This window comes from Protopterus annectens, chromosome 1.part1 (assembly GCF_019279795.1).
Source record: "Protopterus annectens isolate FY-2018-M chromosome 1.part1, PAN1.0, whole genome shotgun sequence".
NCBI classification, from domain to species: domain Eukaryota; kingdom Metazoa; phylum Chordata; order Ceratodontiformes; family Protopteridae; genus Protopterus; species Protopterus annectens.
Window position 1 is genome coordinate 652,779,988 of NC_056726.1, and position 16,803 is coordinate 652,796,790.

The 16,803-nt window shown below is 37.5% G+C and overlaps 1 protein-coding gene across 2 annotated transcripts in view; it reads right to left on the minus strand.

Moving 5' to 3' along the window:
• The window catches only part of LOC122806739 (protein huluwa-like), a 606,708-nt gene extending 593,541 nt beyond the window's left edge, over positions 1-13,167 (minus strand). For both annotated transcript variants that reach the window (XM_044077421.1, XM_044077414.1), the window contains exon 1: positions 12,413-13,167. In XM_044077421.1, the coding sequence (XP_043933356.1) occupies positions 12,413-13,045 (633 nt within the window). In that variant the 5' untranslated portion in view covers positions 13,046-13,167. The remainder of the gene's footprint in view (positions 1-12,412) is intronic.
• Positions 13,168-16,803: the final 3,636 nt, after the last annotated feature.

Consider the following 16,803-nt stretch of genomic DNA (forward strand, 5'->3'; position numbering starts at 1 on the left):
TTTCACAATTCTAACACATGACTGCACAGCTAAGCATCATTCAAACAGAATCATCAAATTTGCAGATGACACCACAGTAAATCGGCCTTATCAAGAAGGAAGAGGAGGGAGCCTACATGGAGGAGGTGACCCAACTCGTTCACTGGTGCACTGACAACAACTTAGCACTAAATGTTGGGAAAACCAAGGAAATCATCATAGATTTTAGGAAGGTAAATAAGCCACACACCCCTATCGTCATCAATGGTGCCACAGTGGAGAGTTAATAGCACCAAATTCCTAGGGATACATATCTCGCAAGACCTCAGTTGGGCCACATACACTTCTTACCTTATAAAGAGAGCCCAACAATGTCTCCACTTCCTTAGGAGACTTCGTAGAGCTAACCTCCCCCCACAGGTCCTACTTACCTTCTACAGAGCCACAACTGAGAGCATACTGAGAAACCACATCATTGTCTGGTATGGAAATTGCTCTCAAGCCGATCGGAATGCACTGGATAAGATCATTAAACAAGCCACAAAAATCACTGGCTCCAACCTTCAGTCCCTACAGGACATATATTCAAACAGATGCTATGGCAGAGTCCGAAAACTACTGAGGGATATACACCATCCGGCCTATGGACTGTTCAAACTCCTGCCAACAAGGAAGCTCTACAGAAGCATTAGATGCAGGACATCCAGATTACATAACAGCTTCTTCCCACGTGCTATCAGACTGCTGAACAACAAACCCATAGCCTAACCTGCTAAATGGGTAAACAAACATTATTTATGTGCAATGTCATTGTTATCTACATAGCTCACTTTATACTTTGTGTTTATTTTTACTATCTTAGTTTTGATTTCTATTTCAGTATTTTTATATTATTATTAATCTTCCTTCTGTAAACTATAATTCTTATGGTACGAACCAGAGTATCAAAATTTCGTGCATTGACATGCACTTTTTCCTCTGTGTTGATCTGTATGACTATAAAGTTTACTTTGACTTTGGACACCTCTAGATATCCCTTCCACCCCATTCATGAACTTGTTATACACCTTACCACATCAGTTATACATCAGCTACAAAAAACTGTCTTTGAAGTACAGAACTGGTGTACTTTTTAGTGTTTGCTAATAATTGTTTTTAATTGTAAAGTAAACTGTTATGTATATTTAAACTGTCTGTAACTGGAGCTTTTCTCCTTGGGTCTCCACTGAAAATGGGCTCCTGGACCAGCTGGACTAACCCAGTTAACAAATGTCAATAAATAAATAAGACTAAAGGGATTAAAAACATTTTGACCGCTTGTATCTTACTATCCATATAACAAAGCATCCATTTTCTCAGTTTTTATATTATCTTTTGTTTATTCTCTTCACACACATCCTTAGCTGCCACACCAGAATAATTTTAAATCCATACTCCTAAATACTTCATTTTATCATTTCCCCATAAATAAGGATACTGCTCAACCAATTTGTGTGTGGGTACATAATTTACTGCTATTGCCTTTGTTTTAGCTTCACTAATTTTGTATCCCAAAAATATATGTTCCACAGCACTGTAATATGTCTTTCTGGTTTTGTCAGGTATAAAATAATGTCATCTGCAAATAGAGCCAGCTTTTCTTGAAAACCATTACCAATTATACCCTTGAATTTCTAAGTCCCCTATTTTCTTTGCCAATGGTTCTAAATATAATGCAAATAATAAAATGGAAAGAGGACACCCCTGCCTGTTCCTCTGTTCAAGCAGAAATTATCAGAAGGGATCCCACCCATTTTAATTTTCACCTTCTATCCCTCATATACAGTGGTGGCTGGTGACTTCAAATTAAAGGAGGGCTGCAGGAGATAGCTGAATGGGTGGGGCCAATGGGAAGAGGTGTGGCCAACTAGAAAGGGGTGGGGCTATGCTCAAAACCACAACAACTGGAACTTTAATTAAATACACTGTCCTGGGTGCCAAACAGTCATTACGAGAGTCCAATCAAGACAAATGAAGTGTAGAAGAAAAAAATATTTCAATGCATTGGCTACATGACAAATTACTTAATATCCAGATGGAAGCAGATTGTGAGGCATGAAAAAATAAATTACTTTTTAAATACATTACTGGAATGCCAGTCAAAATCAAGTATAAAAAAACAAGCAGCACTCAACTCAAACCACTACTCCTTGCACTGCAGTTCTAATTATAATTTATATTCAGCTTTATAAAATTACCAAGTAACATGCTGAAAGTAGCGATCTCTATGACACCCCACTTGTAAAAAATGTTTCTTATCCAAAAAAGACCTGCTGCCTGACACAACTATCTACTTGTTTCATGGGGAAGACATGATCAAAGTAAAAAATGAACAGCAAACAAGCTCAAGATAAATTGCTTAAAGGATTCCTGCACAAGTTATGGACCACACATGATAGATTGGCATTCTGTTTAGTTTACGGGTAAAGCCTGCAAAGATGACTGCAAGTCTCCAACAAAAGATGACTGCAAGTCTCCAACAAATGTAATGAGCTTCTGAAAATACTGTAATCCTGTCCTTTTATTACAAATACTGTCATATGCATTTCAATACCCAAGGCTTATACATTATCTAGTTATGTAAATATTCTCTGCATGGCAACAACGAAAAGGTTTTCAATGCTGGTAATTCTTACAGTATGCTTATTAAAGCTTACTCGCATCTTACAATCTCTGACAAGCTTACCTGATGGTCATTAAATCATTGCTACTTAAACAGAGCAACAGGGCACTGTGACAGCATGCATTTCCTGAATAATAAGAAGCATAAATCAACAGTATAAAAATATGACAGAAAACCAGAACATTCTGCAAAATCAAGGACAGATGAAATGCCACCGTCGTACTTGTGGTCTACCTTGGATGGGGGAATACTCTGCACACTTACTGCATAACTGCTCCTTGCCTTCCTTGGACACATCCAGAGCCACTACAATGGGGAGTGGGGTGCAACAAGTATGTCACAATTTGAAATGTCTCTGGCTGACAGTGACGGCTCTGACACTCATACTTCTCAACTTCAGAGCAAGAAATCTGGACAAAGCCATACATAGAACTAGAAGTGGGACACAGGCCCAAAAATAAGGACAACTTTTAAATATTACTCTTATTAACTTAGATAATAGAACAGTAGTAGGTCTTGCATTAGTACAATTTTTCTGAAGGGTATGAAATCTGAAACTCGAATGTCTGCCATTATTTTTCTAACTTCAATCTTTAATGACTTGCCACTAATTTGCCAGAAAACCACAATTTTATGAAAAACAAATCAAAAATGTGATGCAAAAATATAAAGTTGCCACACAATACAGCTGGGAGCCTGTCAAAAAAGGGACACCTTTTTAATATTAACACTGTTAACTTGAGCAGCTAACAAAATAAGAACATCTACATGCATTTCTGAAATAAAAGTAATCTATAACTCTGATCATTACAGTTATATAGAATTGTAAACCCTCCACGTTTCCTTCCAAAATTGCCATTTTGAGGAGGGATTATTAGGGGAGAGCAACATTTTGAGCCAAAATTGGGGACAATTGAGAGGTTTGGATATTCCTAATTCTACAAAGCGATTTTCCTGTACCTCTCAACCTCTTAATGCAGGAAATCTGGACAAGGCCAAATATATTGGGGGAACATATAAACACTACTAAAAATTGCTCTTGTATAAACTTAAGACAGTTGATAGAATAACAAGTCTTGCATTAGCATGCATTTTTCTGAAGGTTATGACGTCTGAAACTCAATGTCTGTCATTTAGTGACTTCATTCCTAAATGATTTGCTAGAAAACCACAAATTTTATGAGGAACAAACCAAAAATAAGAAGCAAATATCTATTCATTCTGCAAAAATATGGACAACTGAGAGGTACAGTTCAACCGGGGCTGTCTGAGTTTGTTACCCTTCCCCCCTCACAAAATCAAGGTCGAACGGAGCCTCCCCCCTGCAGCCATTCCAATGTCCCATTCCTTGGTTATTTTGCCCCATTTACCATAAACACTGTAATGTGCATACTGCTTTACTTCTGCAATGATTTAGATTTCATTTGAAAGTTTTATTTTGCATTTTGCAGCACAAACCCTAATAGATATCTGTTAAACAAAGCAATGCAGTCTCACAATGAAAACAGACTTAGCATTAAAACTTCTCTGCCCTTGAAACTCACATGCATTGAAACAGCATTGAAACCCACATTCAAAGAAAATAAGTTTTGCCAGTGGCAGATAAAGATTAACTTTGGGCTGTTTTCAAAATCATAGGCCCCTTGAACATGAAACATACACATGCTCTTTGATACACCTTCCTGACTGTATTACATGATATTCCCTGTACAATACAGCACAGTTTTTAAAGGGCATTTTAAATTTATTGTTTTGAACATTTTTCCAGTAAACAATGAAACAAAATGCATGCACCAATGACAAAACTGCCCAGTTCAGAACATTTACATCATAAAAAGTCTACTCAAACTTCTACAGTCCACCAGTATCAGTAAATATGCACAATCTCTGAAGTAGTAAAATCCACATTAAAGAAATCTGTAACTGATAAAGAGGTTGCTGCTAGCAAACAACTTTATATGTCATTGTTTCATCTACAAATGAAGTGCCTGTTGTCCTTGAAGAATAAATTGCCTATGTTGCATGCATTAAAAAAAGATAAGCTAGTAATACCGCAATAGGGAATGGATGGCAAACTGATAACAGGTTCATAATTACTAGGTATCTTTGCCAAAAAGGACTGCAGCATCCACCCCCTTTACAAACAGTACAGTATCAGCAATGCATCTACCTACTGTGGGAGTAGAACCCACAGCCTTCTGCATCAAAAGCAAGTACACTACCTGTTGTGCTATTAACAATGCAAGCAGACTTAGCATAAGCAGCACTAAACTTTTGTTCCCCTGCAGCTCTCAGCTCCTTGTAAAATCTACTCGACACTCAGCTGTATCTCTGAATTTTGCAGCACAAGAAATTTGGGAAAAGCCAAAATTTATTGGGGAGGGGGAGGACAAAAGGCCAAAAACCAGGGACACATTTGAAACATTGCTTGTATAATGTTGGAAAGCTGCTAGAATAAAATGCTGTGTTACCACCATACATTTCACTGCCATGTCTTGAACCCAGGGGACCCTGTGCAAAACAGTCAGAGAAACATACCACTATGCCAAATCAGCTGAAACAGAGGAAGACAAACTTAAATGGCTACCATTTAGTGAATTCAGTTCTCACCATAGCTGTCAACCTCTTAGCAAAAAACACCTGAAAAAAGCCAATAATGTGGGAATACAGCTGCCAAACATATTCAGTGAATTCAGTTCTCACCATAGCTCTCAACCTCTTAGCAAAAAACATGTGGACAAAGCCAGTAATGGGGGGAATACAGCCCTACACATTCAGTGAATTCATTTCTCACCATAGCTCTCAACCTTAGCACAAAATACCTGGACGAGGCCAATAATGGGGGAATACAGTCCCAAAAATATGGGCAAATTTCAAATATCCATGTTATAAACTTAGACAATTGCTAGAATAAAAGGTTTTGTTTTACCATGTACTTTCTGAAGAATATGAAGTCTGAAATTTAAATGCCTGTTATTTTTAAACATTTGTTAACAAGGAAACTAGTCTGACTTGGAACAAAACAAAGCCAATTTTCAGCAGAGCAGGGAGAAACACTCCAGACACATCTTTGTAAGGGATGGGAGGACATGTAGACTCCACACAGAAGGCACCCCAGCCAAGAATCAAACCAGAGAACCTATAGCTGTCAGGCAATAATGCTACCAGTGCACCACTGCACTACAAACCTTTGCAAGGAAAAATGAAGATACAGAAACCACAGATTTTATGAGGAACAGAACAAATATCAGGCAAAAATCTGCAATTTTTTACAAATAGTGGTGGGTAGGGAATTCAGGTCCTTGCTACCTGCATCCAAGGTACAGGGTTCAAGCCTGAGTAGCTCTACCCACCACTATGTGTTAACAGGGGCATTTCACACACACACACACACACACACACACACACACACACACACACACACACACTAAATGGCTCCGGAATCACTCGAAGCAGCAAACCTTCCCTGCAAGAGCTTAAAACTTAACTTACCTGTCTCCTGATTGGTCCTGCGCTCGAATCCCTGTGAGAGCTTAACCTCACCTCTTTCCTGATTGGTCCTGTCTGCGGATCAAGCAGTCCGGAGCTCCTCTGTTCTGTGCGGTCGTCTACTGCACAGATTCCTGGGCATCTGCGGGGCAGTCTGAGTGTGTCTGCGCATGCTTGAAAGTTCCGGTACTCGTAAAAAATATATATTTTTTTTAAATTTTATGTTTGACGTTTTTTATTTCTTTTGTTTCTAGGTGGGAGGGCTGCAGTCCAATAGCACGAGCCGCCCCTGCTCATATATCCTCCTAATCAACCTTATCATTTTTTTTTTAGGAAATGCAAATGCTTCCATTGCCCTGCCCATACAGTCCCAGCTTACTCTGTTAAATGCTTTCCCTGCATCAAGACCCACCAACAACAACAATGGTATTTTCTTTGTTGTCAAATGTTTGCCTCCCCTCCACAAAACAACATTGATCCATATCTATCAATTTTGGCATTACTTTTGTCATTCTTGTAGCCATTATAGTCATGAACACTTTATAATCATGGTTTAGCATTGAAATGGGCCTGTATGAAGCTGGGTCCGATGGATCTTTACCCTCTTTAGGTATTACAGCTACCACCACTGCTTTCTTCCAGGATGTTGGTACTTCTCCTCCTAAAATACTGTTACAACCTTCCAGATCATTATCAGTTTTTTCCCTCCTAGCTTCCAAACTTCCACAGGAATACCATCTATTACTCGGGACTTTGAAGTAGATTGGTTATACATCACAATTTTTATCTCATCTCCTCCTATCCCAACCATTAGTAATTGAACCTCATCTACCTCTAACTTTGGCAAATTTAATTCTTGCAAACATTTCCATTTGTATCTTTTCTTGATTTCCATATTTTTCTGCTTAATATAGACTTTCATATATTTCCAATACCTCTACAGGATCTCTTGTTACCTTCCTCGTTATAGGCTCCCTAAGCTTGGTGACAGCTCTTTCTACTTTCTGTTGCCCGAGTCGTTATGCTAAAAGTTTTTGTACTCTAGTGCTGTTATCAAAAAACAGTTGCTTAACAGCAATATTTCTAAAGTCATGCATATTACCAAGGTAATCCCTTATTTTCTGCTTAGCATTCAGCAGTTGATCCTCCTCTTATGTGAGATTGCCCCTATTCTGCAACACTTTAATATTTGTCAGTCCATCTAAATTACTACTTCTTAACCATAGTTCCCTTTATTTCCATCCCATTTTTAAACTCCACCTTAATTCCTTCCCACTCCCTAGCTATATTTTCAGAAGAAATTTCTATCCTCTCTAATAGCTCCTGAAAAATCTCCACTACCCATTCCTTAAATTCCTCTTTTCAACAGATAGGCGGGAAAAGTGCCAGTGTCTCATTTTTACTTCATTACCCTGTGTTTTTATTTTAGTTATTGGTGCATGATCTGAAATAGTTATTGGGTGCCTATCAAGAACTTCAATTAAAAGCACATGTTCTCTTACACAAAGACTTGCCTTCAGACTTGAACACTGTCCTACACTGGTCACAGATTGTTAGGGAGTCCATCTAACACATCTGACCTCTAGAAAATACAAGTGCCAAAAGCGCTGGAAATTCCTGCTCCTTGAGCCTTGTATAATCCTTGACTTGCCCCTAGACTTCCCGGTTCTTTGACTCTTGAGCAAGTACAGCCACACCATCACAAACAGGGAAACTGCCACATTGGGAAAATTCTAAGCTCTGCCAGAACATTTTCTATATGCAGCTAACTCTTAAGCCAAGCTTGTCTATCTTCACTTACAGCAGTTTCAAAACGAGAGAGAAACAAGCTCTATAATAGGTAGCTTTTTATGTATGGTGATTAAGCTTACTGGAATTGTTTAAAATCTGAGTCTGCATTTTGGTTCACAGATTCCTGTAGCAAATGCAACTGAGCATCACTGGCATCCTGATAATTTATGACAAAGAGCAAAAGCTTTCATTGCAGTACTAGAAGTAAACTGAATCTTCTTCACACACTTATAAAATAAACAAATGTCAGTAAATAAATAGTTAATAGGAAAACCAGACAGTGCACAGGTTCCCTTTTATTCAGTGGAGGCCCAGGGAGAAAAGCAACAAGGTTTCATATTTAATGCAATCGATATTAATAACAAATTTTATAATGCAGTTTCAACGAATACATAGCATAATAGTCAGTAAAATAAAATTTGTATTGATATTTGCAAACATTAAATTTATAATCCTTGTACGAAGACTTTACAGATACAGTGGTGTAGAAGATAGATTGTGAGCTATTAGAGGAGATAAGCAAATCTGAGTGTTAACTTAGAAGTAGCAATGGAATAGTAATTTGGTTGTGTTAATCAGAGGTAGGTATAGTAGTTTAAGAAGTAACAGTAAGAGATAAGTGGTAGGTAGAGTTACTTTGGCAGAGCCTGTAAGAAGTTTCTTTACTCTGTGTAGGGTGTCGAGTTTTTGATAAGTTTTCTTGAGGCCGTTATGGATATGTAAATCAAATGCAGGATTGATGTTGATTGTCATGCCAAGTAGTTTTGTATGCGAGGTAACTTCAGTCATGGGATTATTTAAGAAAGAAATGTTAAAGCTGTTTTTTTTTTCATGGCAATGGGATTTTGGAAAAAAAAGAGAAGTAATTTAGGTTTTTGGGATTTAGCATCAGGAGATTATTCTGTAGTCAACTTTCAGAGTTAAAGGCTTTTGAATCATTTTCTGAAAATGCATTAGGTTGTCAGAAATATGTATTAAAGGTAGAATCATCACCGCATTGTATGACAGAAGCCTGCTGAGAGAATTTTTAATGAAGAGATTAAAGAGTAGAGGGCTGAGAATGGTGCCCTGTGGCACACCAGTATTAACAGGAAGGAATGGTGTAAAAGTGGAGAGCCCTTTAACAGACTGGTATCTATTAGTTAAGTAGTTGGTAGACCCCAAGGGAAGACAGTTGGCAGAGGAATTTTTTGAAAAGAGACTAGATCAAAAACTTTAGAGAGATCAAAGTAAATAGAGGAAAACAAGTTTGCCTTTGTCTCTGGCTTTGTTAATATTACCTGTGAAAGTTAATAAGGCTGTGGTGCTGCCAATCTCCGTATCTCGGTACTCACGAGATCCGACATTTCAAACTCTTACATGCAAAAAGTGATAGAATTCTAGCTAAACCATTTAAAATCCTGCAAAATGATGCGACAGCATTGGTCATAATATGCCAGCAAATTTTGAAACCATAACAGTGGCCAGTGTATTGGAGCTGTCCTGCAAAATGATGCGACAGCATTGGTCATAATATGCCAGCAAATTTTGAAACCATAACAGTGGCCAGTGTATTGGAGCTGTATTCCCATCCCAATAAAGGGCAATGCTGCAGCAACATCTTAATGTTTATTTATTTGTCATTTGTTAACTGGGTTGGTCCAACTGGGCCAGTAGCCCATTTTCAGTGGAGACCGGAGGTGAAAAGCTCCAGTTACAAACAATTTACAGTATGTTTTAAATTAACATTCAGAGATAGTACACAATTAGCAATAGAAGCAAGTTAATCAAAAGTAAAAAGCATGACTCAAGCACATAATATACAAGTAGCATACAAGTAGCAAAATAAAACAACATATAAATTTAAAACCTACATATAAATTTTGAGGGTTCAATTTACCAGGAGAACACATAGAAGGTGAAAAGGGAGAGATTATTATACAATGCAAGGGTATGAGGGTTAAGTTGTGTCATGGCAGGGGCAAGTCTTGGTGTTAAGTAGGTGAAGTTTGAGTTCTTTTTTTAAAGTGTAATGGAGCTTATGTATAAAGGAAGTTTGTTCCAAGGTTGGGCTACAGAGCATTTATATAGGAGTTTGCTCACATTTTTCTTTGGTAGACATTCAGAAGTTGCTGGTTAGAGGTGTGGAGGGTGCGAGATGGGGAATAGGTGGATACCAGGGAGGAAACAGATGGGCAAGAAGATGGCTTATATAGTATGTTGACACCAGGTCACCTTACCTGCCTGCTGAGGAATCTGCATGCAAACCAAGAAGCAACAATTAGAATAACTGACTAAAGATCAGAAGAGTGGCACAACAAGGTAGCACATTACCCTAATTATTTAATTTATATACCAAATACACCAAATGATGGTTTAGCAGAATCAGATGTAGGAATCCAAATTACAGGGAGAAATATTAACAACCTCAGACATGTAGAGGATACCACGCTAATGGCTGAAAGCAAACAGCTATAGAACCTATTGATTAAGGAGAAAGTCAAAACTGCATAAGTGACTTGCTGCTCAGCATTAGAAAAAAAAGAAAGATTACATCAATCATCTCTATCAGTTCTTTGCAAATAGATAGGGTAAAAGTAGAGGCAGTGACATATTTTATTCTCCTGGGCTTAAAATCTTTGCAGAAGGTGACTGCATCTTGGAAGGAAAGAGATGGCAAATTTAGAGAAAATATTAAACAGGATAGAAAATGAACTACTAAGGTGTTGGGACTGGCTTGACGGTTAAGGTCTTTACTTCACAGACAAGAAGTACAGGTTTTGATTCTCAACAAAGGAAATTAGCTAGGTTTAAAATGGCCCACAAGGGAAACTGGCCAAGTATTTACCTCTGAACCATATAGTCAAACAAAGACTTCTCCCAGGAATAAATCTTTTGAGAGCTGGACAGTAGGTAAGGTTGTGTATGCAACACACACACACACACACACACACACACACACACACACACACACACACACACACACACACACACACACACACACACACACACACACACACACACACTAATTTTAAACTGTGGAGCTGGAGAAAAGATTTAAGAATTTCCATGCAAGAAGATCAAATTATTTAATACTTACAGAAATAAACCCAAACTGTTTCGATGAAGGTCTAACAGTAAAATTAAAGCATTCGGTGATGATAGGGTGGATTGAAGACGAAAGAAGATGGCTACAAGATGGACAAATAACACTACTGAAGTAATGAACTTATAAGAACTTAAAAGCAGTGGCAAACTGGCCATGGATGTCAAAGTCACACAGAGATGGGATTAACTAAACGACTAAAAACATTTACCAAGAAAAAAAATTATATATATATATATATATATATATAGATAGATAGAGAGAGAGGCAAAACAAAACAGAAAATAGCAACAGCTAAGAACTGGATGAACATGCAGCAGCACAGACTCCATATTACAAAACACCCATACTTGCCGAATGAATTAAAAAAAATACATAAGGGTATAAGATAAGACAGGAAAAATTAAGCAAGAGTAATAGCTAGCTAATGGCAATATAGGTTACTTAACTTTATACAATGCATGCCTCTCAACTGTCCAAAATAGGGTTGCCACCTTTTCAAATGCCCAAAGTGGGACATTTTTGGTACAAACGTCAGATTTTGCAGGCCAAAACATACCCACGGCCAGTACAAAGTACAGAACTTCACTTTTCTGCCTAACTAAGGCTTATTCTTGTAGTATTTTAGTTGCTTATTCTGTTTCTTATAATATTTAGGTGTTTCAGATACAGAATGTTTTATGCAACTATTAAATATAATGTAGGAAATAATTTTGTCCTTAAAATCTCAGGACATTTGCCATTTTTACAAGTTTTTTTGCAGGACACAACTGCCCAAAGAGGGACTGTCCCTCACAAAGTGGGACAGGTGGTAATCCTAGTCCAAAATTTTAATGAATGGCCACATTTTTTGCCTCATATTTTCGTCTGTTCCTCATAAAATTTTAGGTTTTCTGGCAAATCACTGAGCACTGCAATGCAATCACTAAATAATGGCAGTTAAGTTTCAGAGTTCATATTCTTATGAATATACATGCACATGTAAACCATTATTCTATTAACTTTCATCTAAGTTTGTAAGAAAAATATTAAAACAGTCCGTGAGTCTGGCCCTTTGTCCCCTCCCATTATTAACTGTGCTGTCCAGAAGTCTTCATTCAAATAAAAAAAAAAAAACTGGGATAATGTAATTATTCCACGTAAGTGAACTACTTTTCACACTTGGTCACTCCTGAAAACGGCTTTTAGCTCTGTGTTTACAACCGGTAAACAAACCCACTTGTTAATCGGTCGCAATTAGGCATCACGATTTATTTTTAATTATTTTTATTAGGGGCAGATGGAAAAAATCCAGGGTGTAAATGAAAAATGAAAGACAGTGTGTAGGTAAAGACACCAAGTTTTCCAGCTACATCTTGTTCTCACACAGTAACGACACACTTCCAAACCTACTGTTCTTAACTTACCGCTGCACTTGCAGTATTTTCTGGAGAGTTTGGTGGAACTCGATTGGGCTGAAACTCTGAATCACTGGAAGATGTTGTTACCATTGGAGTCGCTTTACTGCAACCGGTAGACCTGGGGCCCAACTTTGAATGGGGGACAAAACTGCTCCTTGTCGACAGCTGCTGTTTTCTACCAATACAAGACACACGAGCAGCGGATGTGGGTCTAAACGAACCAGCTTCTTCTCCTGTGGCACCATCAGGTCTGTGAAACACTTCCCGGCACTGGGGTCTTTCGTCAGAACCAGCCCTAGGGGGCAGCTGAGTAACAGTTACCCTGGGAAGTGTGAGGCCTGTTGCTACTCTGGCAGTTGGATAGGCGCAAGTGAAGGCTTCGGTACTTTGATTTGTCCTACAGTTAGTTGGTTGACCCGACTGCAGAATTGCTCTTTGAGCTTGCCGCATTCTTTTACTTCTTCTATTCTGTTTGAAGACGCATACCCTATGCAAAATAATTAGACAGTTCAAGAGAAATAACAAAACAACACAAGGTACTAACATGGCAATTAGCAAACTCAAGGTAGGATAATAATATGTCAATTTCTCTTGGTTTGCATCAACAGTAGGGGATACTGTATGTTGGACGTGCGACATAGTAGGAGGAAAGGAATGGCAAAGTTATTTCTATCGCAGCTTGTCCATTTACAGATTCTGTAGCACATAAACAAATCTTGACCAAGGTTCTCCACTGCTCGTCAGGGTTTATATGAGCTGAAGGATCTGAATCTTGAAGTGAAACATTTGGCGGAATACTGCAACTTTGGGTTTTATGAAAAGAAAAAAAAAGTAATTCTGTATGTATACCGCTCAACCTCTTGGTGCAAGAAATCTGGACAAAAAGCCTAAAATAATGGGGGGGACAAAGGCCCCAAAATAGGGACAGAGTTTAAATATTGCTCTTATAAACTTAGAAAGTTGGTAAAGTAACAGGCTTTGTGGTATCATGCATTTTCTGAAAGATATGAAGTCTAAAATTCAAATGTATGTCTCTATTTAGTGGCATCAGTTCTTAGTGATTTGCCAGAAAACCATAAATTTTATGAGGATCAGACCAAAATTTGAGGCAAAAATGTGGACATTCTGTATATATTATAAATAAGTTGTCATTGTAAAAATGTGTAGTCCTCTGTAGGCATGTGCCTTTGGGGATTGGATACAGGGTTATCAATACTTTTGTACCAGATTAAGATTGAGCTTGGTGAAATGTAAACGAGTAGAAGTGCAGTAATTTGTTAATTGTGGCTCATCTCCCAAATGTCAAAAGCTAGTGATGGACCCGTAGTTCTCAACGAATCAGGGACACTTAGTATTGTTAACTTGACACATTGATAAAATAAGAGAATGTGAATTAATACACATTTTTTGAATTAATATACAGTTTCTGAAGTAAATCTATAATTATAATTGTTATTATATAGTAAGTGTAGTTCATCAATTTTAGAGGGATTAAGAAGGAAAGAACTAAAATTTCAGTAAAAAAAAATTGGGGACCTTTGAGAGCCATGTTAGGCACCAGTGAACCCTTCTGTCACTGGGAATCCCAACCACATCAAGTTATCTTATTTTGATGTTTTGTAATATGTTACTAGCTTTTATTGGTTTAACAAATAACGGTCTTGTGACTTAATAAACCAGGGTGGTAAGAATAACTCTTAAGATTGGCACCACTTTTTTCGTTTAAAATTCGAAGATATCTCGTTTCAGTAACAGTGTTTTGCCCAGTAACAGGCTTTATCATTTCATTAAATATTTTACCACTGACTTAGTGCCTTTGACTTTGCTAAATCCTGCTGGTGAGCATTCCCTTCACTAAAACTAACATCATAGCCAGCTTTAGGCACTAGAGATAAACTTGGCTGCTGTGACGCCATAAACATCCTTGACTGTGTGGGGGCCCCACAAAAGCTGCTGGTGGTTAGGGAAAGTAAAGAGAAAAAAAAAAGATAATTCATTCTGCAGTTATGAACTTTATCCTAAACTGGGTTGTGATATGACTCTGTGCCAGTAATCGGTGAATGAATACGAGCAAAGTAAGTGCTAGAGATCAGCAGCCCAGAATGACGGGGATTTTTTTAGAGTAGCAGACTCTCCCAATCTTTAGGGATGGTTCTCTGTTTCGGGGAGTTTTATAAATATTGTCAGGACAGTAGGTACTACAGCTGTCAGTTTCTTTACTCACGAATTCTGGACAAAACCAAAAATAATGAAAGAATAAATGTTCAAAATGAACAACACTTTATCTAAATATTACTCTAACTTGAGTTAATAAAATAACATGCTTTGCATCAACATGCATTTTTTGGGCAGTAAGTATGAAATTCTAATCTCTGGCATTATTGAATGACTGTAATCCTGAATGATTAACCAGCAAATCAAAATTTTTACAAAAGACAGGGCAAATATATGAGGCAAAATTGGGGACATTATATGAAATTAGGGATCAGTGACAAGTATGCATTTCTTGTGATGACTGCTAAACGACAGTCACTATTCTGGTGTAGCATTACTATTGTACAATGTACTGCTATTTGCTGAACACAGTGAAAAACTAGTATTGCTGTGATGTGTGTGTGTGGGGTTGCATACCTCTCAATTGTCCAGATTTTCAGAGAATGTCCCGATTTTTGCTCAATACTGGTCTGATCCTCATAAAATTTGTGTTTCTCTGACAAATTACTGAGAACTTAAGTCTCAAAATAATGATATACATTTGAGTTTCAGACTTCATAACCTTCCCAAAATGCATGCTAATACAAATCATGTCATTCTAGCCACTTTCTTAGTTTATAAGTGCAATATTTAAAATCTGTCCCTTTTTTAGACCTTTATCCCCCCATTATTTAAGGCTTTGTCTAGATTTCTTGCACTAAGAGGTAGGCAGAGTTGAAAATTTAAGAACATCAAGCTGGCTATAATTTCTTTCACTTTGTATCACAAATGTATTTATTTTATTTATTTATTTTACATTTGTTGACCGGGCTAGTCTAACTGGATACATGTCCATTTTCAGCAGAGGCCCGGGGAGATAAGCTCCACTTGAAAAGATTAATAAAACATAGGCATAAACATAAAATGGTAAACATATAAATGTATGTACAAAAGTAATAGCAGATTATTATATTTCAATTGATGAGTACAAAAATTGTTACAGAACATTATATAAATGTGCTAGTAGCTCTATTCTCAAGAAAGGAAGAAAAAAGAAACTAGGTCAGCAGAGTTGATGATAGCAATGCCATTTTAGATTAGTCTGGGTTTGTACAGGGGCATAACCAGTGTGTTTTGAGGTAAAGTTTCAATTTTTGTTTAAATAGTGTTAAAGAGGACATAGATGTAAGTTCATCTGGAAGTTGGTTCCAGTATTTTTCAACAGCATTACAGAACAGCGAGTTACCAGAGATATTGTTAGATATACTAGTAATTTTTTGGATGAGCATAAGTTATTTAGGTTTTTATATGGGATGAAAAGGTTTGATAGTATTGGCGTTTTAGTTGGTGTGTGTTTGTGTCAAAATATTACTGAGTTTTATTTGTGCACAAATGACATCAGCACTACCATTATGATTCTGTGAAAGAGACATGGTTGCAGTTTATTTAAGAGTAAGAAGTTGTCCATGTTTTCTTTCACTTACCATCATGATGGATGGCTGTCTTTGGTGGTTTGGCAGAGGATTTGTGTGTGTGTTTGGTGTGTGTGTGTGTGTGACAGCAACTGCTCATTGCCAAAAATGGTTCAGGGAGTAGCATTGCCATTTCACAGCGCTTTGCTATGGTTAAGCTCTTGGCCATGTTTTTTTCTGTTTGGAGTCTGCATGCCCTCCCCTTCTTAGTGTGTCTAGCTGTTTTGGTCTCCTCCAATACATGCAGTCGGTGACTTGGCATTCATCTAGTTTCCCTGAGGGTGAAAGTGCAGTGTGTGTGTTTGTGTCAAAATATTACTGAGTTTTATTTGTGCACTCACTTAATAATGCTGGGCATGTAAATAACTTATGTTAAATGCATTTTTTACTGCTACTCAGGATTATGATTGGGAGTCTGATTGTAACATGTGTATTATGTGTTCAAGACATGGATGCAAAGAAATTCACCTCAAAAGTGAAGCTTGAGAGGTGAATCATGGCATCCATGTTGTGGACACACAGTAATACATTATGGTCCGAGATCGGATCATAATTCTTTGTAGTGTATGAAGATTTATCTGGTCCATGTATTACTAGTTACAGAAATATAAGTTAAAGAAAAAAAATGTGATGTGTTGTGTCAGCTTTGAAAGCTGGTAAAGCAGTGGGGAAATGGTTTAAATCCTTAAGTATTCACTGTCAAATGGAAGCAGTTTGTTTCAAAATCATGTA